This window comes from Pelodiscus sinensis, chromosome 22 (genome assembly GCF_049634645.1).
Source record: "Pelodiscus sinensis isolate JC-2024 chromosome 22, ASM4963464v1, whole genome shotgun sequence".
Lineage (NCBI taxonomy): Eukaryota > Metazoa > Chordata > Testudines > Trionychidae > Pelodiscus > Pelodiscus sinensis.
In genome coordinates this window covers 9,648,340-9,669,176 of record NC_134732.1, presented here as the reverse complement: position 1 = coordinate 9,669,176, position 20,837 = coordinate 9,648,340, and the positions used below count along the sequence as shown (strand labels likewise).

Genomic DNA, 20,837 nt, shown 5'->3' with positions numbered 1-20,837 from the left:
TGAGTAATGCTAACACATTTTCAGCCCCTATGAGTAAGTGAAAGCACTGGTACTATCAGAGGTAATTCCAGGGATATTCATATTTACATACCTCCATGGTGCAGTGCAGAAGGTTAAAGTTTGTTAACATTAATGTAAAGTGACAGATTTTTACTTAGAAGTTGCCTTATAAATAGAAAAAATATTTCTACTGCTATAAGGACTGCTTCTAATGCATCCATATCATCCTCCCATGATGATTTTTATGCCAGATGCCCTTCTCCCTCCACAGTCCTATAAACAACTTCCTTACAGGATGCAGTCTCCTACTGGATTTCTTGAGTGAAGTTTTTCTTGCAAGTTTCTCTGTGGGAGGGGATGTCGTAAAACAGATTGGCAGAGACCTTGGTGATATTTCATCTTCCTCTGTGGCACGAGACACTAGTTGCTTGCTGGTTTAAACTAGATTGTTAGGTTATCTGTTTGAAGTCTTCAAAACATGATTTGAGGATTTCAGTAACTCAGCCAGAAGTAATAGCAGGGGGTGCATGAAATTCTGTGCAGGAGGTCAGACTAGATCAGGGCTACTCAACATGTGGTCCGTTTGTTTGCGTCCCATGGTGCAGTTTGGGTTTACGCAGGGCTCAGCACACGGCCTGCGGGTGGGATCCTTTGAGCATGGCTTCCACTGGGAACATGCTCCACAACGGCGAGTCAGTATAATGGTCTTCTGTTGATATGTATGTTAGTAGTTAAATTCCTGGACTGTTATTGCTCATTAAAAGTGCTGTCATGTGCGTGGAAATTGGGTAAATATTGCATTTTATTAATATCAGAAGAACTGACTTAAATGGGGACTGCATGTTGTGTAGTCTTGCCTTAATCTTTGTATTCTTGCCCGTCAGCGTGAAAGAAGCTATTTGCATATATTTGCATGTATATATTTCAATGTATATTCAACCACACTTGAGTTGCGGCCCTCGGCATGTGCTGTGAGTATCATTGTGGCCCCCGGGGCTTCCAAAGTAGCCCTGGACTAGATGATCACAACGGTTCCTTCTGAACTTAAAATCTATGAGTTTGAGCCACAATCAGTGCTCCTGGGATTTTGCAGCACTCACTTTCTAATTTTTATGGCAAGATTAAAGAAATTCTTCATCAGATCTGAAATAGTCTAAAACACTTGTATGGGCAGTTCGCTGCCAAATTCCTTGGGACCTTATGTTCTTTTTTGAGGAGTATCTCTGTGGGTGCTCCACCTTGAGTGTCTGAGCACCTCTGTTCTTCTAATCGGAGAATATAGGTAACAGTGCCTTCAATTGACTGCATATGTGGGGCAGCTGGCATGCACCATATGTGCCACTACTCTGTATTTGCAGCCAACTATTCCTTCAGTTTCTTCTTTCACCATTGGCCTTGGTCAGAACCCAGCAATTTCCCTCAAGCATTAGCTAGTTGTTAGTCCATTAGACAGTTTTTTGATAGTTTATTGTTAGTTTATAGTTAATAGTTGATAGTTTAATTAATGTAGTCTGTTTAAAGAAGAAGTTAGAGATAGTTAACTAGCCTTTTTTCTCTAAGGTTCTGCCTTGCAGAAATAGTGTATTGGACGTGCTTGGTTTGCCTGGCTTCAAAAGGTTTATAACCTGCAGGCCGTCCATTCCTTTATCTGGCAGACACTCCCACTGTGTCCGATGTTTGTGAGAGGAGAAATGTACCACTCGGTGCACTCACTGCAAGAAACTCACTTCCAGGATCAGGAAAGTGAAATAGTTACAGCTAAAGATGATGCTTCTCTGATGGAGAAGACTGTCCACCCAGCTTAGGACCCAGAGCATTATCACTCCGTCCAGATAACCCTCCCTTGTGGCAGTCTCTGAGAGAACAGTTCTTGTAAGGTTAAGCTCCAAGGACCCTGAGACGACTGAGGCGTCCAAGAAAATATGCCATTTCCCTTCTCGGGCTGATTCCCACATGAGGAAAAGCTGTCTTCAGAAAAAATCAACTCTTGCACCGACTGCACCCAAGGCACCGGAAGGGGAGGCACCAATGAAGTCCGGCACCAATAAGGGCCAAGACTCAATGGATAGGACATGGACTTCCTCCAAGGCATTGGCCCAGACAAAGCAGAAGTCTTCCATGTCAGTACTCACCAAGACACCATTGGCACCAATGAGAAAAGAAAAAGAAGACGACAGAAAACAATGACAATAATAAACTAAATAAGCAGGGGCAAAAGCCATGCAACGGAAACATGCCCCTACGACCCTTGCAGTCAGCACAAAGCTGGGTTGCTCCAGCTTTAAAAAATGCCAGTCATGTCAAGGGCCAATGGCAGTCTTGGACAAACATGCATATTATAGCCAGTGGTTGGGGGAAGCTCATGTACCTCAGAAATGCGAACTGTGCTGCGGTCTCACAGTGAGAGCCAGGAAGGATATTAAGCTCCATCTCCGAATGATTTTATTTGAAAAGGCAATGCAGCCAGAGTGCTCTCGAGAGTCTCTACCGGCAGAACAGGCTCCCAGAAAGAGAGCCGCTTCATCGTTGCCCCACGAGCAGGCTAAGAAGGGGCCATCTCCCTTTAAATCCCTGCCCCCAACTCCCATCTGCTAGAGTGGCCGGAGGGGCCAAGAGGAACACCTCTGGCACTGGGGAATCGGGCTCAAACTAGCATCGCAACCACCACATCATGCTTAGCCCAGGTGGTGGAAAGAGCATCATCGGCACTGGAGAGCTCTCGCTGGTGCACCCGGATGCTGGTGCCGGCATTGAGATACGCAGCACCGAGATCTGTGACACCAGTGACCAAGCAGTCATGTCATTAGGGACTGTAGTCAAGTGCGAGCCCCCAAGATCCTGACTCGATGCTGCCTTCCATGGAGGCACTGGCACCAGCACATGGCAGCCAGGCAGACAAAAGTGGCAGGCAGGGGTGTCTCACCTCTTTCCTCCAGAGAGGCTTCCCCGCTATCTTTCTCATTAGGTATTTTCCCCACGCCGTGTGAGGTCTCCTGTACTCTCTGAGCATGCTGCCTTTAACTAAGACAATCAGCACAGTGTTTTCTAATCACAGCGCTAGTCCCCCACTGCCTCTCATGGTCTCTCGTGCTAATAATAAAGATGACAGTACACTCCTTGGTACTCCAGAGTGGCCGTACCCACAACCCCACTACCCTCTGTGCTGGTCACCACGGGACTGCTGGCATCCATGGAAAAGACATTCTACCGCACAGTCTACCCCGAAGAGGAGACTCCCTCCACTCTTGCTCTCTCACACTATCAACCACTATGGACTCTGAAGAGGAGGAGGATTTAATTCCCTAATGAACATATCGAGTTACGGGACTTAGATGAAGGGGACTGGTTTGCAGTCCTCAAACTTCAGTATGCATATTTCCATATCGCCATACACCCATCACACAGACAATATCTCTGATCTACTGCGGGTGATGACCACTACCATTTCAGAGTCCTGCCTTTTGGGCTGTCTTCCACCCCCTGATTTTCTCAAAGGTCCTGGCAAGGCATCGTGATCGTGTAATACTTAGACCACTGTCTTATAAAAGGCCAATCCCAGGTAGTGACTACCATCATGGTCTCCAAGACCAGGCAGCTCTTCAGTCATCTGGGCTTCCTAATAAATGAGCAGAAGCCAACCCTGAAGCCTGCACAGGGCATAGAGTTCATTGGGGTCCATCTCAATTCATTGACTCCCACTTCACTGATTTACAGCCCTGTGTCATCTTGTCAACATATTGACGGCTACTCCTACCACTGCAGCACTTACCTGCCTCCAGGTAATAGGCCACATAGCTGCCACTACTTCATGTAACATGCGTGCCTCCATTTCAGAGCCCTACAACACTTGTTAGCGTCAGTTTACAAGCCCGCAAGTCACCCCTTGCACAAACAATCACAGCCCCCAAGAAGGTGCTAAACTACTTTGTATGGTGGACAGTACCCTGCAACCTCCTAGTAGGAGTACCTTTATACCAGCCTGAACCATCCATGCAGATTACCACCGATGCTTCTCTCATGGGCTGGGGAGCACACCTGCTTCAACACACAGTCCAGGACAGATGGTCACCACATGAGTACTCATTACACATCAACCTCCTTGATCTCAGGGCTCTAAGAAATCTGTTGTCAGATGATATTGGGGAATCCCAACCATATATCTTTTTGTGACTCCCAACAATACCAAGTGCCTCTGATTTCTTTTCAAGAGCTGGACTAGGCAGGGGATTCTCATCTATTGGAATGAGCCGCTATATTACGCCTTCCTGCCAGTTCCATTCATCCTCAGAGTTTTACACAAGAGCTCTGGGTCATACTGATAGTCCCCTCCTGGGCCAGACAAACCTGGTTTCCATGCCTCTGCGTGATGTCCACAGCCACACTGTCTCATCTTCCATCCCATCTCAGTAAGGGGGCAAACTGCTCCCCCCCAACCACACATACTCCAGCTACATATGTGGCTCCTGTCTGGTTCCACGGTACAGAATTTCTATGCTCAGAACAAGTAAAATCAGTCCTTCTGCAAAGCAGAAGGCCATCAACTAGGACTACCTACCTGTAAAAATGGAAAAGATTCTCTGCCTGGTGTCATCAGACTCATACTTACCCTCATAGCACCCCACTCCATCAGATCCTCGATTATCTGTAGCATCTTAAAACTGGTGGCCTATCAATCTCCGCCATGAAGGTATACCTTGCAGCAATATTAGCTCTTCATGAATGGATAGAGGGCTCATCCATCTTTGCACACCCCATTACAAGATTTCTGAAGGGCCTCCACAACCTTTACCCTCTGATAGGGTGCCAGCCCCTACTTGAGATCTGAACTTGGTCTTGGACTGTCTCCTCGTGAAATGAGGAGTAACGGTAGTTCGAACTAGGAAGCCTGGTTCGAACTACCTAGTTCGTGCCCCGTGTAGCCGCGCTGCACGGGGTTCGAACCAGCGGGGTTTTAAAAATGGCGGCTCCCCGCTTATGCAAATGAAGCCCGGGAAATTCAAATCCCGGGCTTCATTTGCAAGTGCGGTATGCCTACATTACCCCGCTAGTTCGAACTAGCGGGGTAGTGTAGACATACCCTAAGTTAGTTGTCATGATCACATCTGTAGTAATAAACAAACCCAACAGAAACCTAGAATTATTCATAGTGGACCTAGAATTAGTCATAGTTATTGCCCACAAAGTCCAGAATGCTACCTCTAACAGTCAACAGTACATACTGTTTCAGAGGAAGGTGGACTCCATCTGACCCATTTAGAACTTCATATTCATGTCGAAATGTATGTTTTTAGCCTCTTTAGAATTTTTTCCCCCCATTTATTTCATTATCGCTCCTTCAGGTGCTACCTGACTCTCTTGGTTGTCCAATTCTAAAAATCAGGTTAATGCTGTGTACTTTGGTGGCCTCCAAGTGACTTCATCATTTCAGTTCCTGCCTATCTTATCAATTAAGCAGTTACATAAGGCATAATAACCTGCAGAATATAAAGCCTAATAAGACATCTTTGTCACTGTTGCTGTTGGCCATTTTTAGAGAAATTGGATTTACATAACATTCTCGTCTAAAAACAGAATATTAATTTATTTTAGTTTGTTTTTAAATGTTTGTTGTGGTCAAAACATTCTTTTCAGAGATAATTTCATTTTCTCAGGTATGATTCACTGTTACATTCCCAAGCTCGAGAGCTCTCCTTTCAACGCCGGCAAATTAAAGAGATACACAGCATCTGTGTCACCTATCATCAGCATCTGACCAGCCTTATTAAAGCTTTTGAGGAACTGCTTCAAGCCAGTGATGTTGATTATTATGTTGCTGAGGGCTTCCGTGAACAGCTGAATCAAAGTGTGCAACTTTTTGAGAAGCTGGAAAAAAAATTTCTGTATGGTATGTAGTTATATTTTCCCAGCTTGTAATCTAAACTAAATAGGCACATGTGTGAAAAAGATGCTACATCTAGAGTGCGTCATGCTATTATAACAAAAAATTGAGTGTACTTGCATTGCAAATAAGATTATTTTGTAGTGCATCAACATAAAAATGTCTTCTCCCTCCCTCCTTCCAATGAACAGGTGGTATCCTATACTATGAAAAATCACTGACAACTGAGACAACACAATGGTATTGCACTGAACCACACATTAAAATAAAAAGATGCATGTAGGATTATAAAGAACATTCGGATTACTGAGAGTTGACTGTAAAGCATTAGCATGGAGGATTAGCACTGTGAACAAGTAGGGGATTGAAAGGACTAAGGTGACATCACCAAGGGTATATCTAGACTACGTGACTCTGTCGTTGGAGCCATGTAAACTAGTTTACCCGACAGTCAATGAAGCAGGGATTTAAATAATCCACACTTCATTAAAATAAAAATGGCCGCTGCACTGTGCTGACAATCAGCTGATCCGGCATAGCGCGGCAGTCTAGACGCAGATCGGTCGACAAGAGAAGCCTTTGTTGACCGCTCCCTTGTGCTTCATGAAACGAGGTTTACAGGAGCAGTCGACAAAGGCTTCCTTTGTCGACCAATCCGCGTATAGACTGCTGCACTGTGCCTGATCAGCTGATTGTCAGCACAGCGCAGCGGCCATTTTTATTTTAATGAAGCGAGGTTTATTTAAATCCTCACTTCATTGACTATGTCGGGTAAACTAGTTTACATGGCTCCATCGACAGAGTCATGTAGTCTAGACATCCCCCAGGAGGGAGGAAAAGGAGAAGAGGGGTTGAGAAGAGGGGTGGGCATGAGGAAGGCAGGGGATGAGCAAGTCATGTGTGAGGGCACAGAGGGGCGTGAGGAAAATAGGGGCAAAGGGTGGTGAGGGGGTGGGCACCAGGGAGAAAGGGGCAAGGAGGACAGGCACAGTGAAGGATGGGGGAGGTGCAGGGGTTACGGAAGGTTCAGGTGCCAGGAGATTGTGGGGATGAAGAAAAAGGGCAGACACATGGAGGGAAGAGAGAGGCACCAGAGGAGAGAGGCAGGCCAAGTGGGTAGAGGGAGATGCTAGGAGAGGGGATGAGGAGGGGTAGCTACAGATGATCAGAGTGGGGCTTAAAGAGGAGTGGACAGGGGGAAGAGAAGGGCTGGTGCAGGGGAGAGGAGCGAGTCCCCAAAGGGCTGAGGGGAGTGAAAAGGGCAGGAACCAGGACAGCAGAGGAGGGTGAGGGGTGGGGGGCAGCAGGCACCAGGGGAGCAGATGGGGTGAGAGAAGGGTAGGAGACATGGCAGCAGAGGGAAAAGGGAGAGGTTTGTAAGATATTTATTAACTACTTGGATGCCACAGTGGCACATGAACTCAACACTGGTGTACAAGACAAAATTCACTCTGCTTATGGGAGGAAAATCTTAGAGGGAACACTTCCCCCAACCTCTCCCCCCAAGTTAATGCAATGCAAATTGGGTTAATGCAGTTGCATGGGGGGTTTTATGGGGGCCAAATCCAGCCCTATTGATAGAAGGATGGTAGGAGAAATTCTTAGAGGGGTCATGTGTCCTCCTTGTCCCCAGGAGTACTACTTCCAGGGGTGGGACTTCTTGTGGCAGTGGGTGTGGCTAACGGGGGTCAGGGGACATGGCTAAAATATGGTCATCATAACTATAGCAGATGCAATAGGTCCTTGACCCAGGACCCTAAAGCTATGAAATGCTGGTAGGAATGGTAGCTGGTCACCTCACCTAGCATTCTTTTGAGCATCAGGCAGAGATATTGCTCTGCTGCTCTGGTAGCATGGGATAAAATCATGCTTTATTACCCTCTCTTCCACACATTCATCCATGACACCTTCATAGAATTTTGCATTAACACATTAATTGTGCATCCTCTGACTCATGAGAGTAGACCCTATACCCTGTTTCTTACTTAGGCTGGTATATATTTGCGCTTTCCAGTTTATTGTTCAATTAGCACTTAAATTATTCAAATACACTAATGCAGAGGAAAAGATGAGATAACCAGTATAATTTTGAGTACACTTTTCTTCCTTTAAAAAAATATTTTTATTGTGCAGGAGAATCATTGGATGCAGAAGTTGCCAAACTCTATATATTAGCACAAAGGTAAGTGTACCTTTGAAGACTAGTATTAAACTTCTTGTTTTCTGTTAAAATGATAGAGCCTACATGTTTTATAGCACAGCTTCAACTCTAATGCACATTGAGATGACCATTTGCTTATATATCATTTGTTGCATTAATACATATTTTGTTAACAAAATAGTCATAGAAAACAACCCCATCCGTCTCACGCCGCTTCTCAGCAAAGGTTTATTAGCAGAGGCACTAAAGTGGGGTGTCAAGTTTCTAAGACTGTTATTAGCATACATAAAATTAGAATAACATAACAGATTAGCATATATATTTAGCTGAGAGAAAAGGGTTGGCAAGAGGTGTCTTTAAGCTGCCTTACTCTTCTCCTCACCCTTGGACTGAACTGTAGGTATTAGCTAAGGATCTCGTTGCCTCTGGATGTTGTAAAGACCAAAAGTATAAATGCGTTTAAAAATAATTAAATAAGTTCATGAAGTTTGGGCCCATCAGTGGCTATTAGACAAGATGATCAGGGATGCAACTCCATGCTCTGAATGTCCATGAACCTTTGACTGCTGGAAACGGGAAGTAGACCACTGGGGATGTGTCACTTGATTAATTGTCCAATATTTTCTCTGAAGCTTCTCAGACCTGATGATGTCAGAAGACAGGAGATGGGTGCTAGATGAGTTGTTGGTTTGACTCAGTATGATCGGTCTTTTATTGTTACCATCAAACCGTTTTGCTTGCCAACTTTATTCTCAAATACCCTTTCATGGTGGTGTGGGGGAAAAGTGCTGTGACATGAACTAAACTGGTTTTATTCCAGCCCAGGATTATTTTATGCTGGAACAATCTTGTCTTTGCCCCAAAAGGCTTTTAAAATAGATTGGTTTTGGAAAATGGATGTTAGGGGTAATTGAAATCCACTGATGATAAAACTCCTGCTGACTTCAGAAGGGCCTGGATTTCACCCTAGAACTTTATCTCTGCTATGTGGTGATATAGCATTGTGAATCTTTAAAAATCTGCTGCTATGAATGGTCTCTTGTGAATTTGACACCAATCTCTCTTTATTCATTGTGCTTCTGAAACAATAATTATCACTGTACATTTTAAAATATTTTTCTTGACACACAAGGGATAATGAGAAGACCACCACAGTGTACCAGCAACTTACGGATGAATTACCTGTACCATCTGATTTTCATAGCATGTCTGACTTTGAAATGTCAGAAAAATCATCTGTTAGATCACCTACACATAAACAAGACCTAGTGGAGGAAGAACATGACAAACTAGCATTTGTGCCAAACAAGTTTCCCCCAGGTAATTTTTTTCCCACTGAAGATTCACTGTATATTGGGGAAAATTAGATAAATAAAAAAATCATAAGGGAACTAATTAAGAAATAATGTGGAATATATATCTGTTTAATCTTTCCAGTATGTTGCATAATCATTGTAATTTCAGTAATCATGTGTACCAAGGTGACTATGATGGAAGCTATCTTCCCTTTGAAACAAAATCAGCTATGATAGTTCGTACCTTTGTTGTTTTGGACTGTCATCCTGTACAGTACTCTAGACATACCTTAAATAGACAAGTCATGAGGCAATACAGACATTATTAAATAAAAAAGACAGATTTTCTAATTTTATAAAACCCAGTCTTGTGTTTCCTTGAAAACTGTATGTCCTGAATAATTAATAAGTGGTGTCATGTTTGACCTGGATAGTTTCAGTAAGTGCAACCAATGGTTTAAATAGTTTGCAGTAAACAGAGATGAAAGTTTAACAGCTGAGAGAGTATACAGTGTTCAGGGAAAAATTATTTCAAATTAAGCAGTAGGTGACATGGATAAACTGAAAATAAGTTCCTGACTATTGCTGAAATATTAAGAGAAGAGGAAGAGGAATTGCCGAATGGTAAAGCAAAAAGGAAAAGGTATTGTACTGAAACTAGATAGTTCAGACTTATTTTTAAGGTATGTAATCTGTTGTATAAAGTGTAAGTGAAAGACTTATTTTACATATGAGTTACTCTAGTGCTCATCCTGTTATATGGGAAATCATACACAGTTGGTGTATTAAGTCTAGAAATGAAGTTGTATTGTAAATTTTAAATTGGTTACCAAATAAATAGAACAGTTTAACCAGAAAATTATGTGATCTCATACTGGTTTTAAGTAGAAGTTTAGAAGAAACTAAAACTAGGGCTTATGATTATTTGAGAACAAAGAATAAAGAGTTCATGAAAGGAATGTTTAAATCTAAATGACAAAATACAATATTCAGTAAGACTCATCTAAAATACTGAAAAGCCCCACTCTGAATACCATCCACTTAGTCCCTGTCATGGTGATTTTTGTAATTTTACATCTCTCACACTGTTCTGTATACCGTGCCATCTGTAAAATAATATAATCATATGCTCAAAATGAAGAGAGACCTCTTGATTTATTTAGAGTTATTAATGGAGCATCTTCAAGAAATTCGAACTCTAAGACAACGCTTAGAAGACTCCATTAAAACTAATGAGAGATTGAGGCTACAGCTTGAACGGCAAGTAACAGATATGGAACTAAATCAAGGTAATGAATGAAATACACTTTTTCTTAAAGCTTGAGTGATTTGAACTTTGCTGGAGGACTGGGTGGGTTGAGGGTAAAACTGAAAACCCTAAGCCTGGCTATGATATAGATTCAGTGCAACCACTCCTTTGGCATTACTCCATAGAGAACTGGATTAGCAGCTTCAACCCCACCACACTGCTTGTTTGTTTGCATAAATGTGGATCCCATGATCCCCATCTTTGACTTTGTCCAGTGCATGAGGTATCCTTTCCATAGTGTACAAGCGTCCCTTACTGCCTTTCCGTCCACAGCATCTCACACACACCACCAAAACAGGGTTTAAATGCAGTGGAAGACCTTTCATCCTGGGAACTGAAAAGCCCTTTTAGATCACTCTGTTGTCAGATGATAATCTAGATTATCTAGATTTGTCTTACATTTGTTATTGCTGACACATGAATAAAAAGAGACTTCTTTGCTTTTCACATGCCTTCTCCTTTTTCTTCACTTTGAAGTTACTAGATCTGAGTCTTCACTGTGTCCAAGCACAGACAGGGGCAGCGGCAGGGAGGCAGTTGTAGCTACCTAATTTTAGGGCTGCCCAACTCTGGTGTAAATTAGAGCAAGATGAGTCCTGCTGTAACTCTGGTTCCTGCCAGTGATGGCATAAGGGTCTCTTAAGGCTTGTCTCCACTATGGGATGGGTTGATGTTGCAGCGATCAGTCCACTGGAGGTTGATTTAGTGGGTCTAGTGAAGGTCTACTAAATCAAATGCCATTCACTCTCTGTTAACTGGAATTTCATCTGAATGAGATGAGTAAGAGGAGTCAATGGGAGAGTTTGACCTAGTGTGGTATGGACTCCTTGGTAAGTAGATCTAATCTAAATTGATTTGAATTACGCTACTAATGCAACTCAAATTGTGTTTAGGGCTTAGATTGCCCTGTCCTCACAGTGTAGATCTGCCTTTACTGTAGCTCAAGTTTGAATGTAACGGAGCTCATCTTTCTCCCTCTCTCCTTTTATAAGAGCATACGATGTGGCTGCACTATCATTACTGGCTGTACATCTGTGGAGATTCCTCTACATAAGGGGGGCATTCTCCCCAGGAGTCTCTGAGTATTTTAAGGCCACTATGTGCTCCATAGCAGCACAAACTGACATTCGTGGAATAAAGAATATGGTGCATTATCTGCAGCTTATCATCAGAATTGCTTCCTGTCAAAAGTGCATAACCAAACAGACTTTAACTAACAATATAAAGCAGAAATGGATCAAATTTTTTAAAGTTTTTGTTCAGCTCTACTGATAGCATTATTCAACCAGAGTGGTGTTCAACACCTTTGGAAACCAGACTTTCTGTTTTAAAGTTTTTTCACAGTGAATAGGCCAGTCTTTAACCAAGCAGGATTTTATAGTATGTATATGGTACAATGCTTATTTTTTTATACATTACTTTGTCCTCATTCTCCTTTGCCACACATTCCTCCTACAGCAATATATTAATTTGCAATATTACTTACGTCGGAAGCAGGCAACAAGTACCTACATGCTCTCTGCGTACTCAGGTTTACTAATACTAGTATTAGATTCATTACGTTTATACCATATCCACAATCTATTTCTGTTGTTTAAATGGATACTACCTACAAATGGCAGTTTGCTTTCAAGAATAATTTACACTGATGGAAAGGTGTATAAAAGCATCCATTTCATTCATGAAGTATTTACGCTTCTGGAAAGTCATATTGTTCTCATGAAATAACCACACTGAAACAGTTTCAAATTTTTTACAGCTTCATAAAGATTCTGGAAAGGGCATCCATTAATTCAGTGAAAGTATATTTTCTTTATAAACTGCCTTATGCCTTTCATGTGTTGTCTTGCTACTTTAGTAGATTTACCAATGCATGGAAGGAAAATTTGGAGAGGAATGGGAAAAGTAGCTATTTATTAGAACAAGCTCCTCTTTTGTTATATTATTTTCTCAGCATTTCCTGTTGCTTTTCAGGATGTCTTGCCACTTTTGTCAAGATTTTTACACTGTTTTGTGTGTTAATTTTGAATTTCACTGTAAAAACAAACTTGTTGCTAATCGTGAACTAGAATTAGGCCTTGTAGATAGATATAGATATAGATATAGATATAACTTAAGCATGTTTTTATTTAATATTTTGTTTTGTTTTCCTTAAAAAAACAAACAAGTTATAACATGTACTTAAATGACAACAGGCAGCCTGTTACGTTAATATTATATCAAGTTATTTATTCACTAGACCAGTGGTCTCCAACCTTTTTACACCCAAGATCACTTTTTAAATCTCAGAACAGGCGAAGATCTACCACCCCACCCCTTCCTTGAAGCCCCACCCTCTCTATTCTCCTCCTGTCCATCACTTGCTATCCCCAGCCCTTACTTACACACTCTGATAAACAGTTTATTTTTAAATTATGCGATACTTAAAATTAAAATCAGGTGTTTATAGTTATGAAATAAATGGTCTGTTTTTTATTCATGCTATTTAAATCTAAAATGAAGCATTTATAATTATACATTTTGTGGGGACACAGTTCTGCGGCTGGGGCAGGGGAAAGGGAACAGGGTGCTGGGAGGGCAGAGGACAGGGTTCTGCAGCTGGGGACAGGGTGCCAGTGGGGACAGAGTTCAGGGAGTGGGGACAGGAATGGGGACAGAGTTTGGGGAGTGGGGACGGGAATAGGGACCGAGTTCTGTAGATAGGGACAGGAGAGTGGGGACAGAGTTCGTGGAGTGGGGACAGGAATGGGGACAGAGTTCTGTGGCTGGAGCCAGGGGAGTGGGGACAGCATTCTGTGGCTGGGGAGTGGGGTGCTAGTGGAGGCGGCGAGTCCCCTGCATCTCTCTCCTCCCAGGATTCTCCCCTCCTCCCAGGGAAACCAGCCCGTGCCTGCCCTGGGGCCGACCACACGCAGTGCAGGGAAGCCCCGAACGCGCCTGCCCTGGCGCCAACCCCCACCCCCCTGCACAGGGAAGCCCCACGTGCGCGTGCCTGCCCCAGGACCAACCAGTGCAGGGAACCCCCGCGCCTGCCCAGGAGGCCAACCCCCCAGCGCAGGGAAACCCCATGCGCACTTGTCCCGGTGCCAAACACCCTCCCCCACCCCCGCGCAGGGAAGCCCTGCGCGCATTCCTGCCCCGGGCCAACCCCTCCCCCCCCCACGTGCCTCCCGTGGGGCTGACTCACCCCTCCTTAAGGTAAGTAGTGGGGCTTCTCAAGGGTGGGAGGGAAATGGGGGCGGGGCAGACAGGAGGCCTCGCGAGCGACCGGTCGAGGCCTCACGATCTACCAGTAGCTCGCGATCGACCTGTTGGTGACCACGGCACTAGACTCTAATACCAAGAAATGCTTTAGACTGTCTGATAAATATTTAATATATGTAGGTACACACACCATATTTTGCCATGTTACCATTTTATTTGTAACATTTACTTTGTCTGAAGTACTCAGAAGTCTCTGAGGGTGTGTCTACACTACAGCGCTAGTTCGAACTAACTTAGTTCGAATTAGTTAATTCGAACTAAGCTAGTTCGAACTAACGCGTCTAGAACTAAAAACTAGTTCGAACTAGCGTTTTGCTAGTTCGAACTAGCAAGTCCACATTGAGTGGACTCTGAACAGGGCTTAAGGATGGCCGGAAGCAGTGCCGGCAGGGCATAAAAGGAGGACTTAGAGCATGGAGATGCTGTCTCAGGCTAGCCGAGGGCTGCGCTTAAAGGGTCCCGACCCCCATCCCGGACACACAGTTCTAAGGGGTGCCCCGCTTGCAAAGAAGTTCTGGCTTGGAGTGCCCTGAGTGCCCACACGGCACATCACACCACTCGGCCATCAGCCCAGCTGCACTTGCCGCAGGCTGCCATCTGGGGAGAGGGAGTAATTGGGGGGCTGCAGGAGAACTTCCACCCCCAGAAGCCCGCAGAGCCAGCCCAGTCCTCCCCATCGGGGGCTCGTACCCCATTCCTCCCTCACCTCCTTCCACTTACCCTTCCTTAGCCCCCCTTCTTATTGATGTACAAAATAAAGATAACGTTTCTTCCAACATTGACTCTGTCTTTATTGAAAAAAAACTGGGGGAGACTGGGAAAAGGAGGTGGGAGAGGGGAAGAGAAAGGCTGGGAGAGGGGAGGGCAACTAACATGATCAGGGGTTGGGAACAGGTCCCAGATGAAGAGAGGCTACAGAGACTGGGACTGTTCAGCTTAGAAAAGAGGAGACGGAGGGGGGACAGGATAGAGGTCTCTAAAAGCAGGGGTTGGGTGGAGAGGGTGCATTCAGAAAAGTTCTTCCTGAGTTCCCATAAAGAAGGACTAGAGGACACCAAAGGAAAGGAATGGGTAGCAGGCTTGAAACTAGTAAGAGAAAGTTGTTCTTCTTCAGAAAGCAAATAGTTAACCTGCAGAACTCCTTGCTGCAGGAGGCTGTGAAGGCTACAACTAGAACAGAGTTTAAAGGGAAGTGAGATCAAGTCATGGAGGTTGGGTCCATGGAGTCCTATTAGCCAGAGGGTAGGAGTGGTGTCCCTGCCCAAAGTTTGTGGAAGGCTGGAGAGGGATGGCACGAGACAAATGGCTTGGTCATTGTCTTCGGTCCATCCCCTCCAGGGTCCCTAGGGTTGGCCGCTGTTGGCAGACAGGCTACTGGGCTAGATGGACCTTTGGTCTGACCCAGGACGGCCATTGTAAGCTCAGGGCTCAGTGTCGGGGGTCTCAGTGGACCCCCTTGATTTTCATGCACACCTGGTCCTGGGTGGCAGGCTGGCAGCTCTCCTGCCCTAGACGGCCACTTTCCTGTGCCTAGTGCGGAGATCGTGGACGAGGTCCACGATGTCCGCACTAGCCCAGGAAGGTGCCCGCCTCTTGCGGTCCAGGGCAAACTCCCGGGAGCCGCCAGCCTGGTCCCGGCAAGAGGGGGTGGGCTGGGGGGCATCGGGTGGGTGGCTCTGTGCCGTGCCAGGTGCAGGGTCTGCTAGCTGGGTGCTGGCAGGCTTGCACCTGGCACGGGCACCGTAGCCAGCCCGTGCCCCTTTAAGGGGTCCGGGGCCGGGAGGGGGGCATAAAGTTTCCCTGGTGTTGGCCAGAGTGGCCACCAGGGAAACCTGGGGAGGGCTAGCCTCCCACTAGTTCGAACTAAAGGGCTACACAGCCCTTAGTTCGAACTAGCTAGTTCGAACTAGGCGTTAGTCCTCGTAAAATGAGGTTTACCTAGTTCGAACTAAGCGCTCCGCTAGTTCGATTCAAATTCGAACTAGCGGAGCGCTAGTGTAGCACCTATTAAAGTTAATTCGAACTAACGTCCGACATACCCTGAGCTGGTAGCACCTAATGAATCATGGAGTGGTAGAATGGTTCCATAGTTAATGTTGAGCTGAAATTTTCACTAAAATTAGGAGTAAATTTTGTCCATATTTCAACCTTTAATTCTCAATTTTCTAGGTTTCTAATACTTGATTTGCTATTTTTATATATTGTAAAAACAGTAAAGGTTTTATGTACACTTGTGCTTCAATTGCAACTGCAAAGTACTTTTTGTCTGTGGGAAGGGGGCATTTATTTATATATCTTTACTGTTGTTTTTTATGGTGCTCATCTCAATCTTTCTTTGGAAAACTATAAGGTCTACACACCTTTTTGTGTTCATTGTTGCTATCCATGACTTGACTTACCAAAACTCTTCAGCATAACTGTAGTCAGAGGCCCTGAACAGGTACACTCATCTATGAGCTGGACTGAAGCACCTGTCTTGTTCAGAGCCCCACTGAAGTTAGTGAGGTTCACAGGTGCAGAATTCTGTGCTAATGGGTCTAATTGCAGGAGGTTGGTCTTATTACCACTGTGACTACATTTCCCCTTTGCTAGATTCTAGAGCTTTTCAGTGTAACTTGTCAAATAACATGAGAACTGGGTGACGGGCAACAAATTAAATTGGGATCTAGATGAGATCCTCAAGTTCAGACACTTCAAGCTGAATTGCTTTTGTTAAAATTTGAAAGGCAAAATTCTTTTTGAGTTCACATAGCTACCTTAATTCTAACATATAGATAGTAAAATACCATTAGTGCCAGACTTCTAGTGCCTTTGAATCGTTGAGTAATGACAAGAAGGGTGTATCATGGCACGCTACGTTCTAGTTAGGTAGAGGCTAAGAGCTTCAATTGGGATTGCAATAAAATGAGGTTAGTCAGAGAAAGTACAGCACATCAAATTGAATTGCTATAGCTGAAAGGCATCCGCTGCCTGCATTCAGCTATTTCTTTTCCACATGGTTATTTCTCTATTATCAACTGAACAGTTGGCACCCATTTAGTTGTCTTGATCTTTGCTAAAACAGTAACATTTGAGTCAACTGTTCAATAAAAATATATTTTAAATACACTGTTAAGCCCACTGGACTAAAGAGCTTTACAAGTCTAAACAAATATATGTGTTTTACAAAGAGCTATTGCTTTATCCATCATTGGAATGTAGCCACTCTGGGAGTGGAACATTCCAACTTTAACAGTGCACTGTAATGTGGCCCATCTCTGTGGTAAATATGAATAATGTTACGCCCATTTCAAACTATGTGTGGCATCGATGAAGACAGAATTATTCCCCAGGCTTGTCCAGGATACCAGAGTTAACTTCTCTACTCATACAAATGTTATTGGATTTTTAGAGATCACAAGTGGCCAGGAAGAATCTCAGTTTTTAATCTTAGGCAAAGAACAGCAACTTCAGCAGCACATTCTGTTAGCATAATTTTGGATCATTGATTCAGCATTAACTTGGAAGCAAAAGTGTCAGCAGCAGAATCAATATCACTATTTCCCTTCACCACCCAAGGTTTTCCTTAAAGATCTTCCATGCAAATATTAATCCATCCACACTCTGGTTAGCTTGTGAAATCTGAATAGCTCTCGTGCGAGGTGTTGTGGCTAAATGTAATACAGTTTGAAAACAGATGATGTGCTAAATTTATCACATGTTGAACTTTACTACAGTACACTTCAACTTAAAAACGTGTGATGGTCACACAGGACCCAGCAAATACTTGAAATTTGTCGCACTACATTTTTTTTGGTTCGTGGCCAAAGATAGAGGTGATGTATCAGGTTTCATACCAAATCTTCCAGGGATAATTTATCAATGTTGGTCAGATTAGCACAATGATTGTGGGTACTAAGGATAGAGAGCTTTGGTTTTGTTTAGCATTTACCTGAATTGCCTTACAGTCTATGGCAATGATAATCTTCTAAATAACTAGGGAATAAATATCTTTCATAACAAGTTTTTCTGCTTTGTTTAAATTGTTGTGGCCTGGAAAGTTTAATCTTTACTGACCTAGAGATGACTCATAAATCATTTTTATGTATATATTTATAGATTCTGCAAACATTTTTATCCATGGCTCAGAGCAACATAATTCTCTGACTTCTGAAATTCATTTCCTGAGGAAGCAAAATCAAGTTCTGAATGTAATGTTTGCAAAAGGATCTAGAGGTAAAATCTGAAACTCTGCTTTAAAGAACCAGCTTGTAATTTTGAAAGCACCAAGCATTTTTATTCCAATCAGAAAACAACAAAACCACGTACATTCCTTTCATTAAATTGCCTCCCCACTCAAGAAATTTTCTGACCAGCCTCTCTATCCAAATGTAGGATAATAGGGTTGGAGGAGTTGGGACAGTAGCACTTTACCACTATTGTGGTGCTTCTGCCTCTGACCTCAGCATTATCCTTTTTTGTGTCCTCTGTAATTTCCTCTCTGTGTCCCTCTTTTTAGCATGTGTGTGCATTCCACTTTTCCTTTGTGCCATTTTTTTATCCTTCTATCCCTTTTTTGTATTTCTTCCTTTCCTAAGCTCTTTGTTTAAAGATCTTGCCAAAGGAAATTGGCTAAAATTATTCAGTTTCATTCTGACTGGAGCTCCTTTCAGGCAGAGTTGGTTGTAAAGGAAAAGAGACTAATTTCCCGTAAGGTTCTAGAACCTGAAGCAAAGAGAAAATTGGTAGTTCTAATCAGTTTCTCTCTGCAAGCATTTTGCCTCAGTTTTGTTATTTTTGAATGATCCATTTCCTTCAGTATCTTCTTAGCTTGGATCTCAACTCTTCTCAGCTCCATATGTGAGCAATAAAGCCCCCTTAACAAGGAGCTCTTTAAAACATGTAAAGCTAATCCTTGGGTCAGATGTCTTTCTGTGATTGAAAAGAGGAGTATTGACTGACTACACACACACACAAAAGCTTGTGAATACTCTCCCAGTTTCATGTTTTCTGATCTAGAATCAATTGGTGTTTAGTGTGTGCAGTGTAAAACATAAATCCTGAATAAGTTTGCTATCATTACTTCTGTTCATTGCTTTGTTTGACAATACGCTTCTATTGTCAGGGCTTCAGTTTTGTGAAAATGATGTCTGAGCCCTTGCCTGCCCTGCAAACACTTATGCTGGAATAACTGTGTTGCTCAGGAGCATAGAAAATCCATACATCTTTGCAGTTGTCCCTGTAAGCTGAGTGCATGGGTGGCCACCCCAGAGAAATTCAGATGCCACTCAGATGATTAGCAGAGCGCCCACAGCTACCTGCATCTGGTAGCACATGTTTAGTATATATCTACACTTGCCTTGGTACACATAACAGAATGTATTCTGCACATGGATGGAAAAAATTAACAGGGGACACTGCCCCTTAGTGCTGCAGTTATACCAGATGAACTCCAGAGTAGACAGCACTATGTTGAAGGGAAGGCTTCTCCATTGACACAGCTGCCAGCTCTTTGGGAGGTGGATATCTATACTGATGAGGGAGGCTCTCTCATTGGCATAGGTAGCATCTTCACCAAGAGCTGTGGTGGCGCAGCTGAACCAGAGTGACAGCTCCACTGTAGTACTGCAAGTGAACAAGCCCTAAGTAATGTCCATCACCGCAGAGCAGAGTTCTTTTATTTTTAGAACTGGGTCAATTTCCCCAGGGTTATGGGCACCTTCCACTTTTTATCTTGAGAATAAATCTCCTGCTTGCAGAGCATCTTGTTCTCTAGTATCTGTCCAGTTTCAGCCTTGCCTCTCCTCCTGTGGTAATACATGAAATCACATGGGCCCCTTCTGCTGATTGTTCTGAATCAGCACATTCTATTTTCAATGCAAATCAGAATGATTTAGTCAGAACATGTGACTGAGTGGGAATTAAGTGGCAGAATCCCATATACCATGCTGGAAATGACCTTGTTTCTATCTAATTCCAGTATTTTATCACCTTGTTATATTGCTAGTGTATATTCATAGTTTGCTTGTAGCTCTGTGCAAAGGTATGGGATCTAAATTGTACAGTTCAGTATTTTAATATAAAACTAGAATAGTCAATTCCAGTTATATTAATCTTTTGGACACTGGTGACTAAGTCCTAGTTTCCTGCTGCAGAATGTAACTTCCAGTGAAGTCAGTGGAAAGTATTTGAATCCTGGAATAAGAGGAGCCAGGCATTTAAAAGCCCTGTGGAACTGGCAAGGTACTGATGGCATGCATACAGATAGTGCTAGGAAAGATCATGTCAGCATTCAGTGGAGGGGTCATTCGGGGACAAGAAAGGTAGGAATGGCCTTACACAGTACCTTCTTCCCCTCGACTGACTCAGTAAACACTCAGGATGAATATGCTTCCTGTCGGTGCCTAATCCTACCAATAACTGAGTAGCCCCTTTCCTTTGATTTCGTCAGATGGAGAGTGTTTGACATGTGTGAAGTAGTGATCAGCTTCTTACAGAATTGGGCCATGAGTGTTCTAGGGATTAAATTCTACAGACACATTTATCTACCAAAATACATTAGAAAACTGGAATACTAAAATCATATAAGAGCATCCTATTTCCATTATTATTCTGCCAATGCTTAATACATTGTATTTGTGGAGTAGTGTTGTTTGGTTACAAGAGGGAATTGCAACCAACTTGTATTTCTTCTCATTTCAGATAAACAAAAGGAAAATGAAAAGTTAAGAGAATCCCTCTCTAAGAAGAATGCAATCATTGAACATCTTCACAAGGATTATGAATGCATCAAGAAAGAAAATGAAATGTTGCAAAAACAAATTGGCAAAAAGGAGGATGAAAATAGACATTTGACACGTGAGATTTACAGCAGTCGTAATGAATTGAACAGGTATTAATCCTTTTTCTGTTTGACTGTTTTCTCAAATGAACATTGTGTGACATGAATGT

The 20,837-nt window shown here is 43.3% G+C and overlaps 1 protein-coding gene across 6 annotated transcripts in view; it reads left to right on the top strand.

The window, feature by feature from the left end:
• Positions 1 to 20,837, top strand: part of CDK5RAP2 (CDK5 regulatory subunit associated protein 2) — a 170,825-nt gene that overhangs the window by 120,541 nt on the left and 29,447 nt on the right. For 5 of the 6 annotated variants that reach the window (XM_006129080.4, XM_075905145.1, XM_075905147.1 and 2 more), the window contains 6 exons: positions 5,652 to 5,884; positions 8,012 to 8,060; positions 9,172 to 9,359; positions 10,498 to 10,623; positions 18,006 to 18,122; positions 20,589 to 20,778. In XM_006129080.4, the coding sequence (XP_006129142.1) occupies positions 5,652 to 5,884; positions 8,012 to 8,060; positions 9,172 to 9,359; positions 10,498 to 10,623; positions 18,006 to 18,122; positions 20,589 to 20,778 (903 nt within the window). The remainder of the gene's footprint in view (positions 1 to 5,651; positions 5,885 to 8,011; positions 8,061 to 9,171; positions 9,360 to 10,497; positions 10,624 to 18,005; positions 18,123 to 20,588; positions 20,779 to 20,837) is intronic. The other variant, XM_075905146.1, reaches the window with a different exon arrangement.